We start from the raw sequence: 25,905 nt of genomic DNA, 5'->3' as shown, positions 1-25,905 counted from the left end.
CGGATTGTTACCCTTGGCTACTTTTGTTATTTTAGTAATATAAAAAATCACCAGAAGCTTAAACCAAGAGAGTGCAAGAGCATTCTCTATATCTCTATCAACATATTCACGTTAATACACTGCAGATTCCAGCGAATTGATAGCAGAAAAGTTGGACATAATTTTGCTATCACCCGAAATGTATTTGCAGTCAGTGCAGTTTCACAACGCCTTTATGCAAATGAGCTCTGACTCTTGAGGCTTATAAGGTCTTCGCTGAGAGCCGCATGTTTACACAGACAGTGGACGCTAAGCTCCAGTACACTCTCTGCTTAACCATTGTTTTATCGTGAAAAAAACATGAATGTTTTTTGTGTTTCAATACTTTTGGCCTGGTTATCGAGTGAGTGCAGTTTGATTTTAAAATATTATTAATTGTAATAGTGCAGTGCGTCCACCTTGTGCGACTGTCATTACGTGTTGAACCGTACATTATTTCAAATAAGCAATGAATTAAATATGGGGTTTCTCTCTTCAGGTGCCTTCAGTGCACGTGTGGAACAAACACCGCGTTGGGCAACAAAAGTAACCGGCGAAACTCTGACCATCCAGTGCGCTTTACGTGATAACTACTACTCGCTGCATAGTACACTATGGTTCCGGCAAAAACCGGGTCAATCGCGACGGTATCGAATATCGATTGGAGGACGATACGTTGAAAAAGTCAACAGACAGCAAAATACATTTTCCCTGCAGATCAGGAACCTGGCCGTTGATGACACGGCCACGTACGTCTGCCAGGGAAGGCACCGTGATTAACCTGCAGTTCATGCAATACAAATACACTGTGTTTCTCTTTCTCTGAAGAAATCATGGATCGCTTCACTTGAATTGAACATAAAATGACCAAATTAGCTGCTGAATCCTGTGTTGGACGAGGGCGGATTGGCAATGAGTGGTCAGATGTGGTGACACCCGTCACTTGCCGAAGTCGGGAGAGTTGGATATGCAGTTTCGCTGTTTAACCAGTTGCGCAGGTGGGTCTATTATTGTGCTGGGCTTTACCACTGTGGTATATATAGGGTATATGGTACCCACAGTGGCGAATCTTCAATCCCCGTAATACACAAACCTCCCCAGAAGTTCTCAATGCAAAAATGAATACGAAACATTTCTTCAGCAATTGAAACCGTAATTGCCAAATACCCACTGCTTTTGCCAAGCACGGCTGGACATATCAGAGTTTTATCTCCGTATACTTCGTGATTGTTATATAAGTGTTACCGTCGTATTCAAAGCAGAACGTTGATATGACCAAAATATCTTGAGTGGCTACGAGTTATAATCATCCACTGGATAATAAGTTGCCAAAACAACGAATAAACCATCCGTGAATGGGATCTCTATGCTCAGAGATATGGTTGGATATGGTGTCAAATTAAGTTTTCTTCTTTGTTTCCAATGTCCCCACATTCGCACTGTTCAATCAGCGGAATTCCGTTTTCCGGATCACACGACCTGGTATTGCAACACATAACGATCAGGGGAAACTTAAGATCATAAGGATGAAAACTGAAGGAAACAACGAATGATTTTGCCGACCGCAACCCATGAATTAAATTTTTGTAGTTAAAATGATATATTTAGAAGAACCTATTGCAACACCTTATCTTTAACTACACTTTTTGCCCTGACCTTACGAGGAAGTGAATCATTGTGTGACTATGATGGAGCTGGCACAACGCTGACTGTGAAACGTGGTAAGTGACCTATTTATGTGATCTTTTAATACTTTTACTTTGGTATTCTGTTGCTTTATTTTCGCTCGTGGTAAGAATAATTTAGATTATCGATGAATTGGTGTGAATTGTGAATATAGTGTATTTTTGGAATATTGGTTTGATTCTCTGTCAGTTTAGTTTTCTTAAATATCAACATTCTATTGCATTCCTCAGCTGGACCAAAGGGTAACTCAACAAAAATGTAATTTTGCAAAACGAAATCCGCAAATTTCCTTGTACAGCACTTCTCGTCCCAACCCCCGATAACGTGCCCGATAACAGCTGTTGCAATATTATTATTATCAAAATATGTATTTATATATGTAGACATATTGGAGTTTGAATTAACTAACATGAGCGACCAATATAGGTTTATATACAGGAAACCTGGTCTCTCAAAGGTGGATTCTGTCTTTGTTATAGTGCGGGTGACATAAAACCTTGAATGGGCATTGACCTCCAGTGAAGAATGAAGTCAATAGAAATTTAAACAGCATTTCGTCAACTTATAGTCAGGGGATTTGCCAAGCAGACCTTCGTTGGGAAAAGTTTGTTTACTTTCTGGAATAGGGAAAACTATCTGCTCTTCATAAATTTAAAACATGACATAATTTAAATCAGAGCGTTATAGCTCAGAATAAAGCAGCTGATAATATGCTTTGAAGTTTTCAGTCGCTAAAGCGAGTGATCATGCCGGTTATATTTCAACGTTGATGATCGGAGTGTTCGAGGTTTTTCGTGGTGTGTGAAAGATCGTTCTACATACAAACCAATAAGATGCACTGAATCTAATAACATACTCAATGCAGCATTCACAAAACAGGACATAAAAATATCCTGGGTCTTTCCGCTCCCACCAAATGTTTCTCGGTCAATTCGCAACGTATTACAATCGATCATAAGATAAGCTGTATTGCAGAGTTTGCTGGATGACATGTCAGTGCTTCTGAGTGGCTCAGGCATCGAATACAAGAAAGGACATCCTATATATGTAGGTTTATATATATAGGATGTGCTATAAACATACATATATAGGATGTGCTTTCTTGTATTCGATGCCTGAGCCATCGGATGATATTGACTCGTAATAACTCGTGATATTGAAGGAGAATGGTAAACTGTATTTTGCAATACAAAGATTACTGAGCAACGGGGTTTAATACAGAGATGAAATATGTTTAGCTGTTAGCTTTATTATTATTATTATCGTATAGCAAGGTTCTGTGAAATACTTTTGTTTGAATGCTATCCAATCCAATCAGATAATGCCAAACATAAATACAATCAAGGCAACTCAAGTACAATGGGTAGAGGGAAGGGGATGGCACAAACTGTAGAATGGAGTTTGCAGCATGGCAGCGTAACAATTCCAGAGAAATAGTCATGAGAAAAATATGTAACAATGCCACCAATATTACTTTGTGCATTAGCTGCAATAAAAAAACCCCAGAGCATTCCTCCCCAAAACACTGAAACATTATGCCATTTTCTGACGCTATTATGGCACCCTTGCATGCGGAGTAAAACAACGTAATTATTGCATTTAGTTTTTAGTTTAGAGATACAGGCCCTTCGGCCCAACGCACGGACCAGCGATCCCCGCACATCCTACACACATCAGGGACAATTTGCACTTAAACCAAGCCAAAGTGTAGGAGGAAACCGAAGATCTCGGAGAAAGTCCACGTGGTCACGGGAGAACGTACAAACTCCGTACAAACAGCACCCAAAGTCGGGATCGAACCCGGCTTTCTGGCGCTGCAAGTCCTGTAAGGCCACCGTTCTACCGCTGCGCCACGGTGCGTCTTCATCCATGTAAATAACTTGATCTATACACAAAGTGCTGGAAGAACTCATCGAGTCAGGAAACGTCCGTGGAGTGAATGGACAGACTGTGTAGGGCCGCTTTTTCCGAGTCCAAAGAAGACTCCGGATTCGAATTCCTCCAGTACTTTGCGTTTCGCCGAAGATTCCACTTGAGGGTTCAGGTGTCCCCAAATAAATTGACCACATACATACTTGTAAGCACCCTTCTTTATGTTTAAACGCTTATAAAATAACTTTTGCTGCATTGTTACTCTCGAAATTCAACACTTTTCATTTGAAACTCTTTTTTTGTAAACGTGAATTGATTTAGTTTCAACATTAATATCAAAAGCAAAAATCTAAATAGAAATTACAAGCACGTGATCTTAAGAGCAATTAATCTATAGAACATGGCCCATGATTGCAGTGGGGTTGTAAAATCTGACAATGTTTCCTCCCCAAGAATACATTAAAGCAGTTTCCTCATCTAATACCACAGCCGTCAGCTCCCCACCCCTACCTCGAACGTGTCAGGCGGCATCTCTTGCGCATGGATGGCCGACGTTTCGGGTTGGGACCCTTCCTCAGACAAATGTAATTGCTCAGTCTGAAGAAGGGTCCCGGCCAGAAACGTCACCTATCGATGTCCTCCAGAAATGCTGTCTTTCTCTCTGATTTAATCCACCACTCCGTAATCTTTACAAATGAGGAGTGCGAATATGTAATTTCCTCCCTTATATCTACCCTGCCATTTACCTGTATGTCTAATCTAATTCTAATTCTGTCGGGACTGTCATATGAGGAAAGATTGAAAAGACTAGGCTTGTATTCTCTGGAGTTTAGAAGGATGAGGGGGGTTCTTATAGAAACATATAAAATTATAAAAAGACTGGACAGCTAGATTCAGGACAAATGTTCCCAATGTTGGGCGAGTCCAGAAACAGGGGCCACAGTCTTAGAATAAAGGGGAGGTCATTTAAGACTGAGGTGAGAAAAAACGTTTTCACCCAGAGAGTTGTGATTTTATGCAATTCCCTGACACAGAGGGCAGTGGAGGCCAAATCACTGGATGGATTTAAGAGAGAGTTACATCGAGATCTAGGGGCTAGTGGAGTCGTGGGATATGGGGAGAAGGCAGGCACGGGTTATTGATACGGGACGATCAGCCATGATCACAATGAATGGCGGCACTGGCTCGAAGGGGCGAATGGCCTCCTCCTGCACCTATTTTCTATGTTTCTATGTTAATTCTAAACTCGACTCTCTGATTTACCTGCAGTAATCGTTTCGCACTTCACTTAGCAAGTGTCTATCTGCGCCTGCTTTATCAATATGCAAAAGGTCTGCTGATACTATTTGAGGAAGAGGGATACAAAGATGTGCAAACCTGAGGGAGAGGAGGAACACAATGTTCACTCCCTCTCTCCTCTCTGTCTTAAATGGGCGACCCGTTATTTATAAGCAGTTCTCTCAAGTTACAGATGTCTTCCACTAGTAGAGTGCCCCCTCCACGTCTGCCGCATCACCACCAAGTTCTTAACAGATCTTATCAGGTCGGTTCTCACCCTTCTAAACGACATCGGGTACAATCTAGACTGCCCAAACTGTTCTCACCACGATGTTACCGGGATACCTCAGGGCCTGAAGTATAGGGAAATATTTGGCAGGCTTGGACATTATTCCTTGGGCATAGGAGGCTAAACGGTGATCTTATATAGGTGTGATATATAATGAGGAGAATAGATAAGGTGAATGCACAGAGTCTTTTACGTGGGTTAGATGAATCAAGAACAAGGACATAGGTTTAATTTAACATCGGCAAGATTTAACAGGAACCTGAAGGGAATTCTTTTCAAGGAGGATGGTGAGTAAATGGACCGAGCTTCCAAAGAAGGTAGTTCAGGCAGGCAATCTAACAGCATTCAAACGCCACTTTGACAGGGACACAGATTGGGCAGGGTTAGAGGAATATGGGCCAAACGAGGGCAAATGGGCATTGATTAGTAGGACCATCTTCGTCGCATTGAACGAGATGGGCCGAAGAGCTGTTTCCGTGCATTATGACTCTATGCTTCTTTCACCAGGCAGCCCGTCAATCTCAACCATGAGACTAATCAAATATTATCGCTTCTGCTTTAATGAATTAATCTCTGCCAGATACATAGATACATAGAAAATATGTGCAGGAATAGGCCATTCGGCTCTTCGAGCCTGCACCGCCATTCAATATGACCTTGGCTGATCATCCAACTTAGTATCCTGTAGCTGCCTTCTCTTCATACCCCCTGATCCCTTTAGCCACAAGGGCCACATCTAACTCCCTCTTAAATATAGCCAATGAACTGGCCTCAACTACCTTCTGTGGCAGAGAGTTCCAGAGATTCACCACTCTCTGTGTGAATTTTTTTTTTCTCATCTCGGTCTTAAAGGATTTCCCCTCTATCCTTAAGCTGTGACCCCTTGTTCTGGACTTCCCCAACATCGGGAACAATCTTCCTGCATCTAGCCTGTCCAACCCCTTAAGAATGTTGTAAGTTTCTATAAGATCCCCCCTCAATCTCCTAAATTCTAGCGAGTACAAGCCGAGTCTATCAAGTCTTTCTTCATATGAAAGTCATGACATCCCAGGAATCAGTCTGGTGAACCTTTTCTGCACTCCCTCTATGGCAATAATGTCCTTCCTCAGATTTGGAGATCAAAACTGTACGCAATACTCCAGGTGTGGTCTCACGATGTAACTCGTGAGGGTGCGTTTTACTGTTCTTGTTTAAGGTGCTCCGTTTTGAAGTGACATATTCCCCATCTGTGATTTAGTAACAAGAACAGTACAGTCATAAGCGGTGCTCGTTGTATTTGCCTATGTATTTCTACATAACTGAAATATGACCAACCCATTTCTGTTCATTTACAATAAACGGTAACATTATGTTAGCTTTCTCTGGCCTTTTACAGACCTGGGTTCGAACCTCACCTCGGACGTTGTCTGTGTAGAGATTGCACGGTCTCCCTGTGACCAAGTAGGTTTTCTCCGGGTCCTCCAATTACATCTTTCCTTGAAGGATATTATTGAACAGGATATGTTTTTTTAGCAAAAATCCTTAGTTCCAGTTACAGGACTGGTATTTTTTTTAAAGGAGGTCATTTAGGTTGTTGAATTTAAATTGGTATGTTGAGAATTGAATCAATGAGGCCACATCAATGGTCTTGGACGACAGCTGCTGGTCCAGCCAAATAACGCCAACTTCAACATACCCAGCTTCACTCTAATTAGTCCCTCACAATACTCGAAACTATCCATTCAAGCTGGAAATACCGCCTCAACCCGAAGGAATTCACGCAGCCTATTGTGGATTCTGGTAACATACTCGAATATCTGCGTCCTGCCTCACACAGTCACATCGGCCATAGTTAAGTGTACAGGCTGAATAATGCTGAAATCATCTTAGTATACTTGAAGGTATGGTGTTTGCACTTCACAACGATTTCACAAAGAGAAAATGGTGTTGGAATAGTTCACCGTTCGTCCTTCTCAGAAGCGGGTAGTGGGAGGTACGACAATGCAGCTGGAAGGGTAGTTTCAGGGACCCTGATTCGATGTTCACACACGGTGCTCTCTACGTGGAGTTTACATATGCTTTCTGTGATTGCCTCAAATGTTTCCCCGTTGTGCACTGTGAATTGTCCATCGTGGCAGAATGCAGGGATGGTGGGAACGGGGAGTTGATGAGAATGTAGGGAGAAGTAAAACGGTTTAGTGTAAAAATGGAAGGTGTGGACGTGACAACCCAAATGACTAGTTACATAGAAACATAGAAACATAGAAATTAGGTGCAGGAGTAGGCCATTCGGCCCTTCGAGCCTGCACCGCCATTCAATATGATCATGGCTGATCATCCAACTCAGTATCCCGTACCTGCCTTCTCTCCATACCCTCTGATCCCCTTAGCCACAAGAGCCACATCTAACTCCCTCTTAAATATAGCCAATGAACTGGCCTCGACTACCCTCTGTGGCAGGGAGTTCCAGAGATTCACCACTCTCTGTGTGAAAAAAGTTCTTCTCATCTCGGTTTTAAAGGATTTCCCCCTTATCCTTAAGCTGTGACCCCTTGTCCTGGACTTCCCCAACATCGGGAGCAATCTTCCTGCATCTAGCCTGTCCAACCCCTTAAGAATTTTGTAAGTTTCTATAAGATCTCCTCTCAATCTCCTAAATTCTAGAGAGTATAAACCAAGTCTATCCAGTCTTTCTTCATAAGACAGTCCTGACATCCCAGGAATCAGTCTGGTGAACCTTCTCTGCACTCCCTCTATGGCAATAATGTCCTTCCTCAGATTTGGAGACCAAAACTGTACGCAATACTCCAGGTGTGGTCTCACCAAGACCCTGTACAACTGCAGTAGAACCTCCCTGCTCCTGTACTCAAATCCTTTTACGTGTCATGTCTCTCTATAACTCTATGGCCTTGATCAGCTAAGCACATTTATCACGGTGGCAGTCATCGTGGCGCAGCGGTAGAGTTGCTGCCTTACAGCGAATGCAGCGCCGGAGTTCCGGGTTCGATCCCGATTACGGTTGATGTCTGTACGGCGTTTGTACGTTCTCCCTGTAACCTGCGTGGGTTTTCTCCGAGATCTTCGCTTAGATTAGATTAGATTAGATTAGATTAGATTCGTTTTATTGTCATTCAGACCTTTCGGTCTGAACGAAATTTTGTTTCGTCGGCGCGGGCCCGGTGGAACGAAGGGCCTGTTTCCGTGTAGTATCTCTAAACTAAGCAGACACACTGCGACATCGTCATGTTTCCTCCCAGATTCAGTACACCGCAGCCACCGTCAAATTACAAGTGCAGTAAGACAAATAAATTAAACATGCAGAGATCGCAACATGCATTTGGCCCATCCGAGGAATAACTGAGTTTTCCATTGTGCAGACAATAAAAATATTATGTGTTTTGAATCTGGCAAAATGCCCGCTTCTCAGACGCATTTAGTTTTCAAGAAGGTGTACATTAATCAGTGTCTATTGTGAGTTAATCGTATTTTCTAGATAGTACTTTAGGTGAATTTTCACAGAAATTATAAGACAATTAAATGGCAGTACGGGCAATAATTTCGATGTACTAAATGATACGCCTAAATTTCATCTCGCCCCTGGCTTACAGCTAAACTGTCTTACAGCCTTATCTGAGTTATTAATATGTCGCCATAGTTTACATGTGGGACACATTTTCGATATTTAATGTCCAGCAGAATGTCACAAAAACAGAGACTGGTTTAATCGTACGAATTGCAAGTTGGCTGAGGGTGAATATTGAGCAAGGCAAGGTAGAAAACATCTGCGCATAGCTGTAAAATTATGTTTAATGTTGTTAATTTCAGCAAAACAACCGACACCACCAATCATCAACCTCTCCTACTCTGCATCTGACGAACTAAAGGCAAAGGGTTTTGTCGAACTGATTTGTCTCATCGGCGAATATTATCCCCAAGATATCAGGGTGAACTGGCAGAAAGACGGACAGGCCGTACAGTCCGGATTTACCACTGCCCCCCCAGCTAAAACTGCAGACGGAACGTTTACCTCGACTAGTGTGTTCAAGGTGGCGCTTGACGACTGGGCCAGCGGTTCCCGATACTCCTGCCAAGTTTCCCACTCTGCAACCGGCAGCAACCTCCAAAAAGACATTCAAAAGACATCAGGTAAAGGGTGGCCGTTAATTCCTAGATAAAACAATTCTACTTTCAACCTCAGTATTTGAATAGTTATGACGTAACATAAGTACGCACAGAATGGCGATTTATGCACTAAGTTAATAAAGAAATGTTATATTAAGTTGTTAGTATGTGACCCATTACTTGTGAAATAATAATCTCTCACAATTAGGCCATGAAGACTACTCCGCCATAGATGGTTGATCTATCTCTCCCTCCTAACCCCATTCTCCTGCCCTCTCTCCATAATCTCTGATATACGTAGAAATCAAAAACGGTTGAAATTGAGCTTCTTGCCTAACAACTGATTCGCCACCAATAAACCATTGTCTCAATGTCATTGCCAGACCTCGCGATATTTCTCAGAGATCCCACCGTCGAAGAAATTTGGTTCAACAAAACTGCGACCGTGGTCTGCGAAGTGATCGCCACAGCTTCGACTGAAGTTACGATCTCTTGGACAGTGGATGGAAAGGAAAGAGTTGCTGATATTCAAACCGATCAAGCTACCAAGGCCGGGAACCAGTACTTGACGATCGGCCGCTTGACCAGTAACCTCACAGAATGGGACAGCGGAGTGGAGTACTCGTGCTCGGCGCGGGACCATCAATCAGCTACTCCGGTATCACAGCGGACACGGAAGGCTGAAGGTGCGTGCAATAACAACAATGAAAATGCAAAACGGTGTACATACTGAACTAGCAAGAAAACTAATGGAAGTCAGATTACAGAGCTAAACATGCATGAAGATGAGTTGGGGGGGGGGGGGGGGGGGGGGGGGGGGGGGGGGTAAAAACTGATACAGAGGTCAGGGCGAAAGAGGGAGATAATCAATCGATTCAGCTATAATTTATTTCGTTTAGATGGACAGCATCAAAACATCATTAGGTCCACCAAATCCACGTTGACCACCGATCATCCGGTTACACTTGTTCTCTGTTACCCCATCTCCGCATACATTCCCAACACACTTGGGGCAGATTTTACAGAGGCTAATTAACCTACAAACCCGCGCGTTTTGCGGAAAACAGAGCAATGGGAGGAAACCCACACAGGCATAAGGAGAACATACAAACTCCATACGGAGAGCATCCGAGGTCGAGATCTAACTCGGGCTCTGGCGCTCCGAGGAAGCAGTTCTACCAGCTGCGCCACGGTGCCGCCCTGATGTTTCTAATGTTTCGTTGAACTGAACTGTTTGATCAATTAATTGAGTTCTACCGCATAGCATCGGGCCGTTCGGGCAACTGAGCACCAAAGTGAGCTGATAATTATTGAAACTATTTCTACACCGTAAAGAGCTCAAACTCACACGGGTTGAAACACAAGCATCTTTATTGTTCAGGTCATCAACTACACAGCAGGTCATCACACATTCACACTGCTACTCTAACTTGTAGACAGTGTGTAGGATCTTACACTATGAATGTTATAATTAGGCTGGGTTATAATTACTAAGCATTCTATTTGGCTAACATGCTGTAGCCAATCTACATACACTAAACCTTTTTTATGTTGCCATTGTTTCAATAACTCCTCCACCGCCCACCTTCATACACCTGATCATTTTCAACAGTGATAGAGGTGGATTTTAGGAACTATGGGTACTCTAAGGTCCGTGACGCTGAGCTTGGGATGAAGTGGGGGGGGGGGGGGGGGGGGGGGGTTACGTGTGGTCATACCCATGTAACAAGAATGTATAACATGTTTATTATGTATGTATAATCTAGTTTATTGTGTATTATAAGTCATAGCTGCTTTCTTGCATCTTTCTCTCTCAGTCGGACGAAAGCAATGATCATAGAGTGGAATAGATGACATTTCGGGTCGAGACCCTTCTTCAGACTGACAGTCAAGGGAAAGGGAAACGGGAGATATAGGCATATCTTCCATTCATTTGTCCTTAGTACCGTCTATATCTCTTGTTCCTCTTTCCCCTGACTCAGTCTGAAGAAGGGTCTTGACCCGAAATGTCATCTATTGCACTCTATGATCGTTGCTTTCGTCCGTTTGTCCGCTCGCCCTTGGATTAAATAGCGCAGGATAAAACTGCGAATTCACACAATTCCCCTCCCATTCCCAATCTGACCTTTCTCTCATGGGCCTCCTCCATTGTCAGAATGAGGCCCAGTGCAAATTGGAGGAACAGCACCTCATATTTCGCTTGGGTAGCTTATTGACTTCTGCAACTTCAAATAGCCCTTGATTTTCCTCTCTCTCCATCCCCTCCCCCTTCCCAGTTCTCCCACCAGTCTTACTGTCTCCGACTGCTTTCTATCTCTGACCCACAAATCCCTGACATCTGTACGAAAAGGGGTCTCGAATCGAAACGTCTCCCATTCCCCCTGTCTAGACACGCTGCCTGTTCCGTTGAGTTATTCCAGCATTTTACATAGATACATAGAAAATAGGTGCAGGAGTACGCCATTCAGCCCTTTGAGCCATTCAATGATATCATGGCTGACCATCCACAATCAGTACACCAATCCTACCTTCTCTCCATATCCCTTGATTCCACTAGCCCTAAGAGCCATATCTAACTCTAATTTGAATGCATCCAACGAGTCGGCCTCCACTGCCTTCTGAGGCAGATAATTCCACAAATTCACAACACTCTGGGTGAAAAGGTTTTTCCTCATCTCCGTTCTAAAAGGCCTACCCCGTATTCTTAAACTGTGGCCTTTTGTTCTGGACTCCTCCAACATCAGGGACATATTTCCTGCATCTAGCATGTCCAATCCCTTAATAATTTTATGTTTATATAAGATATCCTCTCATCCTTGTAAATTCCAGTGGATACAAGCCCAATCGTTCAATTCTTTCATCATATGACATTTCTGCCATCCCGGGAATTGAACCTCGTGAATCTACGTTTCACTCCCTCAATAGCAAGAATGTCCTTCCTCAAATTAGGAGACCAAAACTGCGCACAATACTCCAGGTGTGGTCTCACCAGGGCCCTGTACAACGGCAGAAGAACCTTTTATTCGCTCCATAGATGCTGCTGCACCCGCTGAGTTTCTCCAGCACTTTTGTCTACTTTCGATTTTCCAGCATCTGCAGTTCCTTCTTTAACCTCTTTGCTCCTATACTCAAATCCTCTCATTATGAAAGCCGACATGCCATTAGTTTTCTTCACTACCTGCTATTTCTTGCATGCTTACTTTCAGTAACTGATGTACCAGTACACTCAGGTCTCGCTGCATTTCCCCTTTTCCTAATCTGACACCATACAGAAGAAGGATCTCCACCCGAAACGTCACCCATTCCCTTGCTCCAGAGATGCTGCCTGACCCGCTGAGTTACTCCAGAATTTTGTATCTACCTGCCATTCAGAAGATAATCTGCCTCTTGTTCTTGCCACTAAAATGGATAACCTCACATGTATCCACATTATACTGCATCTGCCATGCATCTTCCCACTCGCCCAACCTATCCAAGTCATCCTGCATCCTCATAGCATGCTGTTCACAGTTCACACTGCCATCCAGATTTGTGTCATCTGCAAATTTGCTAATGTTACTTATAATTCCTTCATCCAAATCATTAATATATATTGTGAATAGCTGCGGTCCCATCACCGAGCCTTGAGGCACTCCATTAGTCACTACTTACCATTCTGAAAGGGAACCGTTAATCCTACTCGTTTCCTGTCTGCCACCCAATTTTCATTCCATGTCAATACCCTATCCCCAACACCATGTGCTCTGATTTTGCCCACTAATCTCATGTGTGGGACCTTATCAAAGGCTTTCAGAAAGTCCAGGTACGCTACATCCACTGGCTCTCCCTTATCCATGTTGCTGTCTACCTGAACTTAGTTGTTATGGATAACATTCATTTCTTTTCATTTATTTTTGAATGACAAATAATTTCAATTCAATTCAAAATGTACAGGTCTATTACCAAGAAGATCTTGGAACATTTCACATTATTTGTCAATGCTCTGCATAGTCTACTCTTCTGCCTCACTTTCCCAAAGTTTACTTAGATTTAGAGCCTTGTTTTCCGACTCATCCTTCCCTCTTAACTAGTATATCGAATACCATTCAACGGTGACTGCTAGCCAAGCGTTACTTAACTAATTGACTAGCTCAGACTAATTATTCATTATTTTTGTTAGCTGAAGGACATATCGTTCCAGAAATATTGAACACAGAATTCCAACTGTACCAAAACCAATGAATTATACAAGTTTTCTATTAGCTTCTTAAGCATCATTTCCCATTTGAAAATGTAGCCTTTCATTTGCTTTTGTATATCCGAAACCGGATTTTTTAAAATGTGCACGTTTTATGCATCTCCTTTCTCCAAAATACCTCCCAAAATACATCATCGAGTTTTCGAGAGCGGGGAGAGACACGGAGGCAGAGAGAGGGCACGGAGGCAGAGAGAGGGCACGGAGGCAGAGAGAGGGCACGGAGGCAGAGAGAGAGGCACGGGGGCAGAGAGAGGGCACGGAGGCAGAGAGAGAGGCACGGGGGCAGAGAGAGGGCACGGAGGCAGAGAGAGAGGCACGGGGGCAGAGAGAGAGGTACAGAGGCAGAGAGAGAGGCACGGGGCAGAGAGAGAGGCACGAAGGCAGCGGGAGGCACGGAGGCAGAGAGAGAGGCACGGGGGCAGAGAGAGAGGCACGGGGGCAGAGAGAGGGCACGGGGGCAGAGAGAGAGGCACGGAGGCAGAGAGAGAGGCGCGGAGGCAGAGAGAGGTACAGAGGCAGAGAGAGAGAGACGGAGGCAGAGAGCGAGGCACGCAGGCAGCGGGAGGCACGGAGGCAGAGAGAGAGAGGCACGCAGGCAGAGAGAGAGGCACGGGGGCAGAGAGAGAGGTACAGAGGCAGAGAGAGAGGCACGGGGCGGAGAGAGAGGCACGGAGGCAGAGAGAGGGCACGGAGGCAGAGAGAGAGAGGCACAGATGCAGAGAGAGAGGGGCACGGAGGCAGAGAGAGAGGCACAGATGCAGAGAGAGAGGCACGGGGGCAGAGAGAGAGGCACGGAGGCAGAGAGAGAGAGGCACGGAGGCAGATAAAATAACGTGGAATAATAAAATAACGCGACTTTACCTGAGCCAGTGCTCGCGGTCCGGTAGCCCTGATAGTGAGTTTAAGAAATTCTCCCTTTAATTTTAGTCAAAGGAACGCGGCGTTAAAACACAATTACATTTACTGAGGAATGTGGATCGGTGTATTGATGACACGTTGTATAACTACTGTTAACTACTGGCTCTTAACGGGTGCCAACAGTGGCAGTTAAGGTCCCGCATGGGAGACTGGTGACTAAAATTAGAGCACATGGGGGTAAGGTGTTGACATGGATAGAAAATTGGTTGGCAGACCGGAAGCAAAGAGTAGGAGTGAACGGGTCCTTTTCAGAATTGCAGGTAGTGGCGAGTGGAGTGTCGCAAGGCTCGGTGTTGGGGCCGCAAGTGTTTACCATATATATTAATGATTTGGAAGAGGGAATTAGGAACAACACTACCAAGTTTGCGGATGACACAAAGCTGGGTGCCAGAGTAAACTGTGAAGAGGATGTTAGGAGGTTGCAGGGTGACCTGGACAGGTTGAGTGAGTGGGCAGATGCGCGGCAGATGCAGTATAATACAGATACATGAGAGGTTATCCACTTTGGCGGCAAAAACAAGGAGGCAGATTATTATCTCAATGGGGTTAGGTTAGGTGAGGGGGTGGTATAGCGAGACCTGGGTGTCCTTGTACACCAGTCACTGAAAGTTGGCCTGCAGGTACAGCAGGCAGTGAAGAAAGCGAATGGAATGTGGCCTTCATAGCAAGAGGATTTCAGTATAGGAGTAAAGAGGTTCTTCTGCAGTTGTATAGGGCTCTGGTGAGATCACATCTGGAGTATTGTGTACAGTTTTGGTCTCCTAATTTGAGGTAGGACATCCTTGTGATTGAGGCAGTGCAGCGTAGGTTCGCGAGATTAATCCCTGGGATGGCAGGACTTTCATATGAGGAAAGATAGAAAAGACTAGGCTTGTATTCACTGGAGTTTAGAAGGATCAGGGGAATCTTATAGAAACATATAACATTATAAAAGGACTGGACAAGCTAGATGAAGGAAAAATGTTCCCAATGTTGGGCGAGTCCAGGACCAGGGGGCCACAGTCTTAGAATAAAGGGGAGGTCATTTAAGACTGAGGTGAGAAAACACGTTTTCACCCAGAGAGTTGTGAATTTATGGAATTCCCTGCCACAGAGGGGCAGTAGAGGCCAAGTCACTGGATGGATTTAGGAGAGAGTTGGATTGAGCTCTAGGCGCTAGTGGAGTCAAGGGATATGGGGAGAAGGCAGGCACGGGTTATTGATAGGGGTCGATCAGCCATGATCACAATTATCACAGTGCTGGCTCGACGGGTCGAATGGCCTCCTCCTGTACCTATTTTCCATGTTTCTATGTTTCTATGTTATGTGAACAAATCTTTTTCGGCTGAGTTGAATAAAGTGAGAAACGGCTGGAATCTTTCTGCAGTATTCATTACATCCGAGCTGGAAATTGAAAACTAGGGGAACGCCGTACCCCTGCGTACCCCCCTCCACCCTCATTTCCATCATTGATTTTCAAAGGCCGATCAAACTAGCAGTGCCCCGTCTTTGCAAAGTGGAACCAGAGCACGTAAAACACTTTCTTCCCAGCTTAAATAAATCCCCCTTTAGTATTGATACAACAGCGAGGGGGAAGCCTTTTGAATATGTGTCTCTGAATATTGTATGCCTTTATCATCTCACCCTCTGTCTCCTTTACTTCACTAAAGACAAACCAGGCATATCAAACCTCCCCTAGTAACTAAAGTCCTCTAATTAAGGCAACATCCGGTGCATTTCATCTGCGCTCTCTCCCGCGCTGTGGTATTCGTCCTACTGCGTGGCGCCAAGAATTGCCATCTATATTCCAAGCGTCGCGTACCTACCTAACATGTATTTTGGAAAGTTGTTATGTAACTTTCCAACTTGTATGCCCTAACCGGTGAAAACATGTAAGCCACACTACACTGTCCTGTCTATCCGTGTCGCTCCTTTCGAGAAACTATGAACTTTAACGTTAGTCTTTCACTTGATCAACATTCCTTAATGACTTATCACCTACCGTATATGCCCCGCAACGCTATTATTTCCCAAAATGCATCTAGTCGCATTCGTCGGGGTTGAACTCCATCTATTAATTATCTGCCTACTTTCACTCTGATATGTTCCTTGTGTAGCCATTCCTTGTGTGAACCTTCCTGGCTCCCTAAATATATAGAGCGTCATTTCATCACTGCTGTCAGGAGTCAAGAGTGGTTTATTGTCATGTGTCCCGGAACGGAACAATCAATTATTGGAAGAATAATTCTGCTTTACTTTCCCTTCTAGTCAAACCAGTGCAACCAACAATCCGTCTCTTGCCGCCATCTCCAGAGGAGCTTGAAAGTGCGAACTCCGCGACACTGACATGTTTGATCACAGAATTCTATCCAAACGATATAACTGTTTCCTGGGAGAAAGACGGAGCCGCATTCCTCTCTAACGCTACAAACTTCCCCGCGGCGCTGGAACAGGGCAAGTTGTTCAGCACAAAGAGCCTTCTCATCTTGACAGCAGCCGATTGGAAGAAAGGAGCAAGATACTCCTGTGTAGTCTCGCACCTCCCTTCACAATCCACTCTAAAGCAAAGCATCCGGATCCCGAAAGGTAAAGGCAACATGTCAAAATACACACAGTCAATATGCGCACTTCATCGGGAGTTAGCAGGTAAATACCACCAAAGGTCTCCAATGATCAGATCTAGATTACTGGGAGACCAGGTTGATCGGTTTATTTAAAGCAGGGGAGGAGTAATCGGGATTCTCTGAAGGTCCGGTATAAAAATATCAACCGAAATACCGCATATATTATCGGATATCTGCTTCATTCGGGGAGACATGGAAACATAGAAACATAGAAATTAGGTGCAGGAGTAGGCCATTCGGCCCTTCGAGCCTGCACCGCCATTCAATATGATCATGGCTGATCATCCAACTCAGTATCCCGTACCTGTCTTCTCTTCATACCCCCTGATCCCCTTAGCCACAAGGGCCACATCTAACTCCCTCTTAAATATAGCCAATGAACTAGCCTCAACTACCTTCTGTGGCAGAGAATTCAAGAGATTCGCCACTCTCTGTGTGAAAACTGTTTTTCCAATCTCGGTCCTAAAAGACTTCCCCCTTATCCTTAAACTGTGACCCTTGTTCTGGACTCCCCCAACATCTGGAACAATCTTCCTACATCTAGCCTGTCCAACCGCTTAAGAATTTTGTAAATTTCTATAAGATCCCCCCTCAATCTTCTAAATTCTAGCGAGTACAAGACGAGTCTACCCAGTCTTTCCACATATGAAAGTCCTGACATCCCAGGAATCAGTCTGGTGAACCTTCTCTGTACTCCCTCTATGGCAAGAATGTATTTCCTCAGATTAGGAGACCAATACTGTACGCAATATTCCAGGTGTGGTCTCACCAAGACCCTGTACAACTGCAGTAGAACCTCCCTGCTCCTATACTCAAATCCGTTTGCTATGAATGCGAACATACCATTTGCTTCCTTTACTGCCTGCTGCACCTGCATGCCGACTTCCAATGACTGGTGTACCATGACACCCAGGTCTCGTTGCTTCTCCCCTTTTCCTAATCAGCCACCATTCAGATAATAGTCTACTTTCCTGTTTTTGCCACCAAAGTGGATAACCTCACATCTATCCACATTATACTGCATCTGCCATGCATTTGCCCACTCACCCAACCTATCCAAGTCGCCTTGCCGCCTCCTAGCATCCTCCTCACAGCTAACCCTGCCCCCCCAGCTTCGTGTCATCCGCAAACTTGGAGATGTTGGAGACCATTTCCTCGTCCAAATCATTAATATATATTGTAAATAGCTGGGGTCCTAGCACCGAGCCTTCCGGTACCCCACTGATCACTGCACGCCATTCTGAAAATGACCCGTTTACTGGTACTCTTTGCTTCCTGTCTGCCAGCCAGTTCTCTATCCACATCAATACTGAACCCCCAATACCGTGTGCTTTAAGTTTGTATACTAATCTCTTATGTGGGACCTTGTCGAAAGCCTTCTGAAAGTCCAGATATAACACATCCACCGATTCTCCCTTATCCACTCTACTAGTTACATCCTCGAAAAATGCTATAAGATTCGTCAGACATGATTTACCTTTCATAAATCCATGCTGACTTTGCCCTATGATTTCACCACTTTCCAAATGTGCTGATATTCCATCTTTAATAACTGACTCTAGCAGTTTACCCAATACCGATGTTAGACTAACTGGTCTGTAATTCCCCGTTTTCTCTCTTCCCCCCTTTTTAAACAGTGGGGTTACATTAACTACCCTCCAATCCTCAGGAACTACTCCAGAATCTAAAGAGTTTTGAAAGATTATCACTAATGCATCCACTATTTCTGGGGCTACCTCCTTAAGTGCTCTGGGATGCAGCCTATCTGGCCCTGGGGATGTATCGGCATTTAATCCATTCAATTTACCTAACACCACTTCCCGGCTAACCTGGATTTCACTCAGTTCCATCTCATTTGACCTCCGGTCCCCTGCTATTTCCGACAGATTATTTATGTCTTCCTTAGTGAAGACACCAAAGTAGTTATTCAATTGGTCTGCCATGTCCTTGTTCCCCATGATCAATTCGCCTGTTTCTGACTGTAAGGGACCTACATTTGTTTTAACTAATCTTTTTCTCTTCACATATCTATAAAAACTTTTGCAGTCGGTTTTTATGTTCCCTGCCAGTTTTATTTCATAATCTATTTTTCCTTTCCTAATTAATCCATTTGTGGATCCTCTGCTGGACTCTGAATTTCTCCCAGTCCTGTGGTAGGCTGGTTTTTCTGGCTAATTTATATGCTTCATCTTTTGTTTTGATACTATCCCTGATTTCGCTTGTTATCCACGGATGCACTACCTTCCCTGATTTATTCTTTTGCCAAACTGGGATGAACATTTTTTGTGGTTTATTCATGCAGTCTTTAAATGCCTTCCATTGCATATCCACCGTCAACCCTTTAATAATCGAGGCCAATTGCATGAGACATTTTAAAGTGCCCCACGAGTGATAAGATCCCAATAGGGTGTAGCATGGACAGTATATTTGGGTCGTAATTCAGGAATGGCACCGTGTATGGAACCTTCCTTGGCGTCTTCGAATATAATCCGCGATCATGGACTAATGGATCACACTTGTAATCAGACTGCTCTCCGTTAAGGTAGAATGTGATCCATGAGTATTAATTGACGCGACATTAGCCAGTAGATAGATAAATAATCTATGTTCAATCTATTGGATGATCAGTGGGGTGAATGGCCTAATTCTACTCCTGCGTCTTTTATAACATAATGAAGTGATAAGTAAGTTGCTTAAATGGCAAACTCGCAATGTGCACGGCATGGAAAGCGGTTTAAGAATCCAGTCACTGGAATTCTCTGTTCAGCAGCCTGGCGATGTTCGATTATCTTCGATTCATTGATTGGAGGCAAAACGTAGGCGCAGCTAATTATCGGTGGGGGTCTGGGATAACAGTAACATTTATAAAGCGGTACTCACGAAGCAAAATGTGTTAATTTAAATGCGGGAGTTATTTACGCCATTAGTTCCCAATCCACAGGGAAGACAGTATACAAGTTGGCGATATGCAGAGTACTGTCCTGCCGGCTACAGATTCAGAAGGTTCAGAAGGTATACAAGACCAATAATTGTTGAGATAATGAAGACCTGTCAATCGTATCGTATAACCTTTCCTGGGAGATATAATCGCATCGTCGTATCGTCGTAACCGGACCATATCGTGCACCAACTCAAATAATGGCGACCATCATAGTATAATCACAAGAGCTCTCAGTAGTTTTAGTTTAGATTACTTTCGTTTATTCGTGTCACGTGTTCCGAGGTACAGTGAAAAGCATTTTAGTTGCGTGCTATCCAGTCAGCGAAAGTACTATACGTGATTAGGATTTAAGTAGAATAACAAAGAGGTCCTTCAGCAGTTGTGTAACATAGAACATAGAAACATAGAAATTAGGTGCAGGAGTAGGCCATTCGGCCCTTCGAGCCTGCACCGCCATTCAATATGATCATGGCTGATCATCCAACTCAGTATCCCGTACCTGCCTTCTCTCCATACCCTCTGATCCCCTTAGCCACAAGGGCCACATCTAACTCCCTCTTAAATATAGCCAATGAACTGGCCTAGACTACCCTCTGTGGCAGAGAGTTCCAGAGATTCACCACTCTCTGTGTGAAAAAAAGTTCTTCTCATCTCGGTTTTAAAGGATTTCCCCCTTATCCTTAAGCTGTGACCCCTTGTCATGGACTTCCCCAACATCGGGAGAAATCTTCCTGCATCTAGCCTGTCCAACCCCTTAAGAATTTTATAAGTTTCTATAAGGGCCATGTAGGGCCATGGTGAGACCACACTTGGAATATTGTGTGCAGTTTTGGTCTCCTAATTTGAGGAAAGACATTCTTGTTATTGAGGGAGTGCAGCGTAGGTTCAACAGGTTAATTCCCGGGATAACGAGACTGTCACACGATGAAAGAATGGAACGACTGGGCTTGTATCCACTGGGGTTTAGAAGGATGAGAGGAGATCTTATAGAAACATGTAACATTATTAAGGCATTGGACACGGTAGATGCAGGACACATGTTCCCGATGTTGTGGGAGTCCAGAACCAGGGGCCGCGGTTTAAGAATAAGGGGTAGGTCATTTAGAACTGAGATGAGGAAAAACTTTTTCACTCAGAGAGTTGTGAATTTGTGAAATTCTCTGCTTCAGAAGGCAGTGGGGGAACGATTCACTGGATGCATTCAAAAGAGATGTTTAGGTCAGATGTCGGCATGTGGTTCAACTCAATTCACAACAATTTAACACACGCCCTTGTCCATGCCTGTGTAAAGAAAGTTCCATTCCAATTTGTGCTGCCATTTTCTAAACTACAATTTTGACAACCTACACTTGATTTGCAATAGTTCATGCCCAAGGATACGAGGACATCTCTGAACACCAATATCTCATCTCTGGAGACACATTAAACGGCAGGTACTGGATTCTACAGCAAAACACTAAGTGCTGCAGGAAGAACTCAGCGGTTCATGCAGCATCTGTGCAGGGAATGGACAGACAAGGTTTCGGGTCGGGATCCTTCTTCAGTCTTATTGTCCATTCTCTCCCCAGATGCTGTCTGTCTTTCCGATGCTTGCAACACTTTTTACCATTCAGTCTCTGGCCAGCTTACTCTATCTTTCCATTTGCTTCTAGCAAAGTCGATATCGTCATATATTTTCACATTATTTTTTATCTGCGAAGCATCTACCCATTTGTTGAACGTCTTTATCCCAGTAAATCCTCCATATTTCCCATACTTCCATAGAACCTGCACTAAGAGCAAATGTAGCTTCACTTAATCTAATCCCCCCCATCAAATTATTCAAACGGATTTAGAGTACCCAGTGCTGATCTGCGTGATACCATGTTGGCCTCAGCTCACTCGACCACGAACCATTATTTACTGCCCCACTGGTGCACGGTGGTTGCACTATTTACCATCTAAAAGATGCGCAGCTATTATTCACCCATGCTGTACTGACACCACCTCCCAAGCCTCAGACATCAGATGGACATGTGGTTTGTAATTCCGGGAATACACTCACTTGCATGTTCTCATCCACGCTCACACTTTCTGCCTTGCAAATATCTAGTTTTTTCATCTTCGCTTGGTTCATAGCCTGATACTCTGACAACCTGGCATACCCTACAGAACAGAAGTTGGACTGCAACAGTTGAACAAAGTAACACATTTCAGTGGTGATTATGGAACTTTACAATATCCTACCATCGCTGAGTCACTTATAGCTGTTTGCAATTATAATGGATTTCAGCAGTAGTGCATTGCTTTAATATTGTCAGGTGTACTGCGATACAGTGTAAAACTTTGCCTGCGCGTTGTACAGCAAATCGTATTATAATGAATACACTCATGTCATATACAACTACATCAGGTAGTGCAAAGTGAAAGATACCAGGATTTAATAGAGCTCGGCTGGATATTTGGGATACATTTCCACTTTCTGAACACGTTTAATTGGGGAAATCGCATTTATTGTCGCTTGTCTACTATTTTACCAATACCGCCATGTGCGCAATCTAACCCCATCCCATCCGAATCCCCCAGCCCCACACCCCTCCCACCTCCTCTCTCTACGCCTAACTATCATTAATATATTCATTCAGCGCCAGGCAGTACAGAACAGTTACTATAAATCAAAATATACGTTTTAAAAAATAACAGATCTTGTAAGGAGCGCAATGATAAAGATTGATGGCAAATAAGTCAGCTAAATCAGAGAGCTTCTGCCCTCTTCAGGACATCAGCATTATCGACCACAATGCCCTCTATGCTATTGACATAGTGGGCGAATTTCACGGCGAACCTTTTTAAACAAAACACTGTGCTTTATCCAACCTGTTGGAAATTAAACGTTGTCGTTGTCGATGAATACATTGTTGTAGTTTAAATAATTTCCGACGTAATTCATTTGGTGAGAACACCCGCGGAATACATTCGCACTGTTGTGTTTGGTCACGTGATCATGTAAGAAACCACAGTGGTCGCTTTAATTTGAGATTAAAGACACGGTTTGCCAATTCTGGTTAATTCACCACGAATTGAACAGATTACGCGCGTTCTGGGGATACTGAACAGATTAAAAAGTCACTTCATAAAACGAGGGTGTACTGAATGTCAACCCATCCAGCAGTGGTTTTTGTTCGAATAATTAACCCCCCCCCACACCACCACCTAATGGAGGAAATAACTGTCAAACATGGCGATTGGGCACTGAGAGGAACTTTCGATTTACTCGCCCCCTTCGGTTAAGGAGGTTTTAGAATTAAATTGGAGAATGAAAGAGAGAAACGATTTGGTCCTTTTGTTCAAGCCAGTGGTAAATGCTAACAATCTTCAGAGAGACGAGAGGGTGAATGCTTGCATCCCCGGAACGCGCGAAATCGGTTCTAGTTAAAGTCAGGTCGTGTAATTCTTGCACTGCGTATAAGTGAATGGAAATATTACTAAGGACATCAACCTAAAAAGACAGGAACCAAGGCACGATGGGGGAGGAGCCTTCTTAGCTAAACAGAAATCTATGGAGAATATGCAGTAAGTAGAATTAATAGTTACACTTAACCCGGTTACAGTTGTTATTATCCGTAGCTTCAACATTTCGGAAGGAAAATAACCACTCCCGTTTATTTTCCTGCCAGGAGACTGCGATGTGGTTGACATCAATGCTGCCATACAAACACCTTCATTTGAAGAGATCTGGACGCTTCAGAAAGCAACTATTGTTTGTGAAGTCGTTTACACCGATTTGCAGAACGTCAAGGTCTCGTGGCGAGTGAATGGGAGTCTGAGAATGGAAGGGGTACAAACTCTGGATCCTGAGTGGAGGGGAAGTAAATCTGTCGTCGTCAGCAAGCTGAGGGTCAGCGTCGAAGAGTGGGAGAGTGGGGTTGAATACCTGTGCTTTGTAGAAGACAGTGATCTGCCAACACCAGTGAAAGTTTCCACGACAAGCTCCAAGGGTAAGCAGAGTTAACAGTCGTTCAGAGCCATTATAGTCCATGCAATAAAGTCTGAGTCATAACTATCCCGCGCCGAGGTGATAGGATGAAAATAACAGAATTGTCCTTCAGCTTATGCTTCAAGCCCTACATTTAGCAGCGAATGGCAACCCATCAGAATAGGACGTTCACGCCACCCGTGCCAGCATGGATGGGGGGGGGGGGGGGGGGGGGGGGGGGGGGGACGCAGCTGATAAAGCGGCTGTCTCACAATGCCAGAGACCCGGGTTCGACCCTGACCTCCGATGCTCTGTGACTGGCGTTTGCACGTTCGCACTCTGACCAGGTCCCCCCGGTGCTCCGCTTTGTCACCACATACAAAGGACGTGTTTGTGTGTAGGGTAATTGCCCTCTGTAAACTGCCAATATGAATCTCTGTAAACTGCCAAGATGAATAATGATTGATGAGAAACTGGGGTCACTTAAAACATAGAAACATAGAAACATAGAAAATAGGTGCAGGGGTAGGCCATTCGGCCCTTCGCGCCCACACCGCCATTCAATATGAAATTGGCTGATCATCCAACTCGGTATCCTGTACTTGCCTTCTCTCCATACCCCCTCCCTGATCCTTTTAGCCACAAGGGCCACATCTAACTCCCTCTTAAATATAGCCAATGAACCGGCCTCAACTACATTCTGTGGCAGAGAATTCCAGAGATTCACGATGGTGAACGGGTGATCGATGGTGGGCGTAGCTCGATTGGCCTAGGGGCCCTTTCCTGTGAAACTATCTGAACGTATCTGAAACGAAAAATATAGGCTTCCGCAGATATGAAAGAATAAGTTTCTAAATGTTAAACTTTCTATCCCACAGGGGGAAATGCAATACATCATATATTTGGCGAGAGCATAAGCACCGGGTGATCTCCTCATTTGTTGCTTTCATTGATATGTTAACGCCCCGAATCTAGCGAAAAGATGGAATGGGGAGTGAAGTTTAGGTCACAGATAGAACAGCATATCTGAAAATAGGTGACTTGTCTATTCCCCTACATAGATGCTATCTGATCCGCTCAGTTCCTCCAACAGTTTGTAATCTACTTAAGATTCGAGCATCTGCAAATCATTGTGTCTTTTTCAACGGGTTTTGTTCTCTTTCCAGTTACCGAAATGAAACGTCCTAAAGTCTACCTGCTGCACCCATCATCGGAAGAGATTCAAGCCGAGAAAGTTGCCACGCTCGTTTGCCTCGCCACCGGGTTTTATCCGTCAGACATATACGTCGCCTGGATGGCCAACGACACCCTGTTGGATTCGGGTTACACCATCCAACTTGACACCGACAAGGAAAACGGCTCCAGCTCGGTTGCCAGCAAGTTAAAAGTGACTGCAGAGGACTGGGAGAAGGGGACCACCTTTAGCTGTTTGGTTGGACACCCGTCCCTCGCCACGAATTTAGTCAGAAGTATCAATAAGGCTCACGGTAAACCTACTTTAGTTAATGTGTCAATCGTTCTGACCGACAGTTTTAAATCGTGCATCTAACTCTCTGTGATTCAATATCTAATGCTTGAGAGCTTAGCCTTGGGTCGCTGTGTGAGTTTCTGCGTCCGCCGGTCTCCTACGTATCCCACCCTTCAGATGATCCGACAAATAGTAAACTCAATAATTTCATCAATCACAGAAAACTATGACGAGAATATGTAAAAAATATAACGGTTCTGATTGTGCTGTAATGTTGCGAATGCTTCAGAAATGTTGTTAAATAGGTAGGAGATTTCGCTTGTTCTTGTCTGTGGCTTCATATTGCAATAAATGCAGAATGAAAAACTTCTGGTTTCCCAATGCGTGCTTTTGTCTTTGCAATTAAGAGGAAGGCATGACTGAGTCCAAAGTAATAACTTCCCTCATATGAAGGAAAACTTCTACGCTCTCGCTTTTTCGGAGACTGGGACGGAGGGCCGAGTCGATGTAGTGAGAACTACTCAGCTTACTCAGATCCT

At 44.1% G+C, this 25,905-nt stretch overlaps 1 gene segment (V, D, J or C); it reads left to right on the top strand.

Annotated features, from left to right (window-relative positions):
* The first annotated feature begins 272 nt into the window (after positions 1–272).
* Positions 273–25,447, top strand: LOC116981513. The segment is given in 8 exon segments: positions 273–382; positions 518–790; positions 1,683–1,739; positions 8,948–9,268; positions 9,628–9,930; positions 16,647–16,964; positions 23,600–23,920; positions 25,065–25,447. Coding segments are annotated over 8 exon segments (2,019 nt in total).
* Positions 25,448–25,905: the final 458 nt, after the last annotated feature.

The sequence above is a fragment of the Amblyraja radiata genome, chromosome 15 (genome assembly GCF_010909765.2).
Source record: "Amblyraja radiata isolate CabotCenter1 chromosome 15, sAmbRad1.1.pri, whole genome shotgun sequence".
Classification (NCBI taxonomy): Eukaryota; Metazoa; Chordata; class Chondrichthyes; order Rajiformes; family Rajidae; genus Amblyraja; species Amblyraja radiata.
The sequence above is the reverse complement of the archived record's forward strand: the minus strand, read 5'-3'. Positions and strand labels throughout refer to the sequence as shown.